The 3,789-nt window shown below is 38.6% G+C and overlaps 1 protein-coding gene across 2 annotated transcripts in view; it reads left to right on the top strand.

Moving 5' to 3' along the window:
* TAF4B (TATA-box binding protein associated factor 4b) overlaps positions 1-3,789 on the top strand; it is a 75,379-nt gene that overhangs the window by 15,588 nt on the left and 56,002 nt on the right. For both annotated transcript variants that reach the window (XM_027887571.1, XM_027887572.1), the window contains exons 2-3: positions 725-873; positions 1,536-1,643. In XM_027887571.1, the coding sequence (XP_027743372.1) occupies positions 725-873; positions 1,536-1,643 (257 nt within the window). The remainder of the gene's footprint in view (positions 1-724; positions 874-1,535; positions 1,644-3,789) is intronic.

Below are 3,789 nucleotides of genomic sequence, written 5' to 3'. Positions count from 1 at the left end.
TAGGTAGGACTTGTCTCTCTTTTTTTTTTTTTTTTTTTTTTTCTGCTGCTGGAATCTCCCTATTTGTAAAGTGCTTTGATAAAACCGTGCATTTCAGTGCTTTTGGACAGACCTTTGACAGAGGGACAGCTTCAAATATCTGATGGCCTTGACTTTCATGGGAGACCATTGCCCTCCGACTGAGGGGGATGGTCTTCATACGGGCAGGTGAACTGGTACTAATCAGGCTTCAGTCCCCACTGCAGTTTTCTCTAAACCTTATATTCACTTCTAAGTATGTGCCTAAATGTTCAGAAACAAGAGGCAGCCAAGTGTGATAGTGGTGATGAATTTTGCAGGTTGAAGAGCTGCTTGAAGTTACTGTCAAAGTAATCCCAGAGTGTGTGTAGAGGGTGTGTCTGTTTTATAAATATCCAAAACATCTTTTTGACTCAAATGATGAACTGCTTCGCAGTTTGCATCTTGTATGCATGTAGTGCTTCAATGTGGCTGTGTAGTTAAATCTTTCTCTTGAATTTTCTTGTGAATTTAGGAGTTCTTTTCTGTCATAAGATATAGAGTAAAGATGATGTGCACTTAGTTCTTATATTTCTTGGCAGCTGTTCCTTGGAGTAAGAAACTAAATATTACATTATCAGTGTGGTCTAGTTATTTCTTCCACAGAAATACAGGGAAGCCATAATATAACTTAATTTCTAAAAGTTTGAATGTTTTTCTTCAACAGGAACTGTTCTTATCAGAAGCAGTAGTGGCCACCTAATGCTAGTATCTCAACAAGCAATAGCACGGGCACAGAACCAGTCACAAAATAACACAAGTGTGCGACCATCTGTGCCAACCAGCACGCCTGCAATCAGAATATGTGCTGTACAGGTAACTTCTCTCGTAAGTTTAATTTGACATAGCTGTATGTTATGTTATATAACAGGGTTTGCAGATAAGTCACGGAGAGTTAAGCGTTTGAAGACTTTCTGAACAGCGTGATGGCGTTTGGTTTTGCACCCACAAACGTCACTATATGCTTTGCTTTCTCAGTTTGGAAAAACTGCTATTCTGTTACATGTGGTAAAGTTCAAATTACCGAATTTCTCTCTGATGATGATGATGTAAATAGTTTAAGAAAAAAAAAAGTCAACCATCTCTGAAACTGAGTGAAGCTGAGGACCTTTCCTGTTCCTCCTTCCCTGAGCTCTGCTGGCTGTTTGCTTCTGTCTCTTGTGATATGGTCAGCATGCAAGAATAAGGAGGTACATAAAAGTAACGATTTACATTTTTATTTAACAGTTTTATTCTGATTGTGTGTTATCTCTTAAATGTCTCTTAATCTGTTATTGAATATTAAACTGGTAGACAAATAGCTTTGTTGAGAAGCATTTAAAGTGTATGGACTATGTGAATGATGCCTGCATTGTTGCTCTTAGAGTATGTGTCTTGGTTTGTATCTGACCCCAACTTCAGTGTCTGGTTTGTGATTGCCTTATCTGACAGCTATTCTCTGCTCATGTGTAATTATTTTTTATTTTTATTTTTTAAAGAACTCTGGCACTCAGTTAGTGAAAAAAGTAGCAGCTTCTCCTGTGAAAACATTATCTCAAACAACAAATGCTGTGGTTTCTACTGTTCAGCCACCTGCTGTAATACGGGTAGGTTGCAAGCTTTATAGATGGTAGAAAAGTGACAGAAGGAACTGGAGAAAATATGGATGCATCCTTGTTATTTCTAACTATAATCTGTTTTTTAGTAAGCTCGGTAACCTTTGTGCTCACAAGACATTATTTCCTGAATATATTTTTAAATGCATAATTTAATTAGGCTTCTGTCAGTGTGTGTCAGATAATCTTGTCTGTGCTACAGTAGAAAGCACATGCACAATGAATAAAAGAGTCAGAGAGCCATTTCCAGTGCTTTGGCACAGAGCTCCTTCAATCACTTGCTGAGTCATTTCTGGGAGATAAGACTTCCTAATGTGTTCTTCTTGGGACTCCCTGATTCTTTAGGTGGGGGAAAAGGTATAATTTACCTGAGTTGGTGTTGAGGGGAAAATGTTGCCAGTCAAACTGGTTTTCACGTCTATGATTTTTTCCCTCATTAAAAAGTGAAGGAAGGTCGTAGCTGAAGACCTATTCTTTGAGTATGGCAGATGGGTTCCACAGGTAGAACTGTAAGTAGACAGTGGTTGGAAATGCCTCATTATTTTTAGGTAGTGTTTTTTTCTAGTTTTCTAAGTCTTGTTTCGTGTTTTCCAGAGAAAAATGTCGAGCCTCTTCTGAAGAGGCTCTTATGACCTGTAGAGTATGAGAATTTTCATAGATATGGTTCATCTGTTCTTGGGGACCACAGACTTGTGGATAAGCACATGTGGTGAAAAGAAAGCTTCTTTTTCTCTGTGAATAACATGTTCTATTCTCCTCATACTCTGGAGGAGAAATCGTGAAGAAATCTGGCCTGTACATATATTTTGTGAACAAGAGTTTGAAGGAGACTGGGCTGTGGCAGTTGACCAGACACTCAATAGAAGAGCAGTCATTAAAAAAACCATGCTGGATATATGTTCTTGACCATGAGGGTGTTTCAAGAATTGGGGGATATGTTCGCTGTTAGTGGTAACTAACAATCTCAGAAGTTTGTTGTCCTGCTGTTCTTCTGTAACAGCAACTGAAAACTACTTACAGACTCTGTCTGTGATCTTGTTTTGCTTCCTTTTCACAGATGGATAATGTTGGGGCTAAAGTGGAAAACCTAGAGGCCTCTCTTAATACATTTTCTATTTTGCTGAGAATAGAAACAACATATGCTTTTTGTCTTAAGAACAGTAATGAATATTCCTTACATTTATTTTGGAATACTAGCTCATAAACCATGTGTTTGTGAGCTCTACATAGAGATCTTTAAGATATAAAAATAATAGTCATCTACTATACTACCCTTGTGCTGGGGAGAAGAAATAAAGGTCATCCATCATCTGATGGATGAAGTTGCCTCCATCCTCACGCTCTCATGTGGATAAACATTGAGATTCATCATGCAATTAACTTTTCCTTTTTTAACTTACATCTGCCTTTGGCTTGGTTCTTCTGTACTTTCAGTTTAGTTTTGATGTAATCGACTTAACTTGTGTTCTTCTGAGATATTTAGACACATAGATATGAAGTATTTGTTGTACTTTTTTTTTTTTCCCTGTTGTAGAAACTTGAACACTTGTTCAGCTGTAGGACTGGATTTAAACAGCAGGAATGATGACTCCAGGAAAAATTCATAGCGCTGTTTTGTTTGGAGTGGCTTCCTTGGAGCCCCTCTGTTTCACAGAGGATTACAAAGCCCTCTGTACAAGCTCCTTGTACAACAAAGAGTAAAGAGATGCAAGATGGATACATCCTGCCATCACATGGTCACTGTGCTCCTCACCCTGGTGTGGACGAGAGAAGAGTGCTGACAAGGGAGTCTGTGCATAAAGTTGATGGAATCATTTGGGGAAAGGAAGGCAGAGCCCTTGGGTCTGATTTCCTTGGCAGCAATTCATTTATCAGTCTTCAAAGACCTTGCTGATCTTAGTCTTGACAGCTTTTTGAGGTCACAGGAGAGGAGTGTTGGTGTGGAAGGATGATGTCATCACAAAGTGGGGGACAGTGGAGAGGAAATAATTCTTGGTTTGGTTGTGTATCTTCTGTCTTGTGCAAAATACAACTTGGAACACTACTATCTGCAAGACTCTCTAGTTACTGACTCCAGGATTATTCTCCTCATCTACAAAAATATTTCTGTTTTTGACATTCCTAAATGTTTAAGTTC

Source organism: Empidonax traillii, unplaced genomic scaffold, assembly GCF_003031625.1.
Source record: "Empidonax traillii isolate 1590-97213 ecotype Southwest subspecies unplaced genomic scaffold, ASM303162v1 scaffold215:size2007263, whole genome shotgun sequence".
NCBI lineage: Eukaryota > Metazoa > Chordata > Aves > Passeriformes > Tyrannidae > Empidonax > Empidonax traillii.
This window is presented reverse-complemented; position numbering and strand designations above follow the sequence as displayed.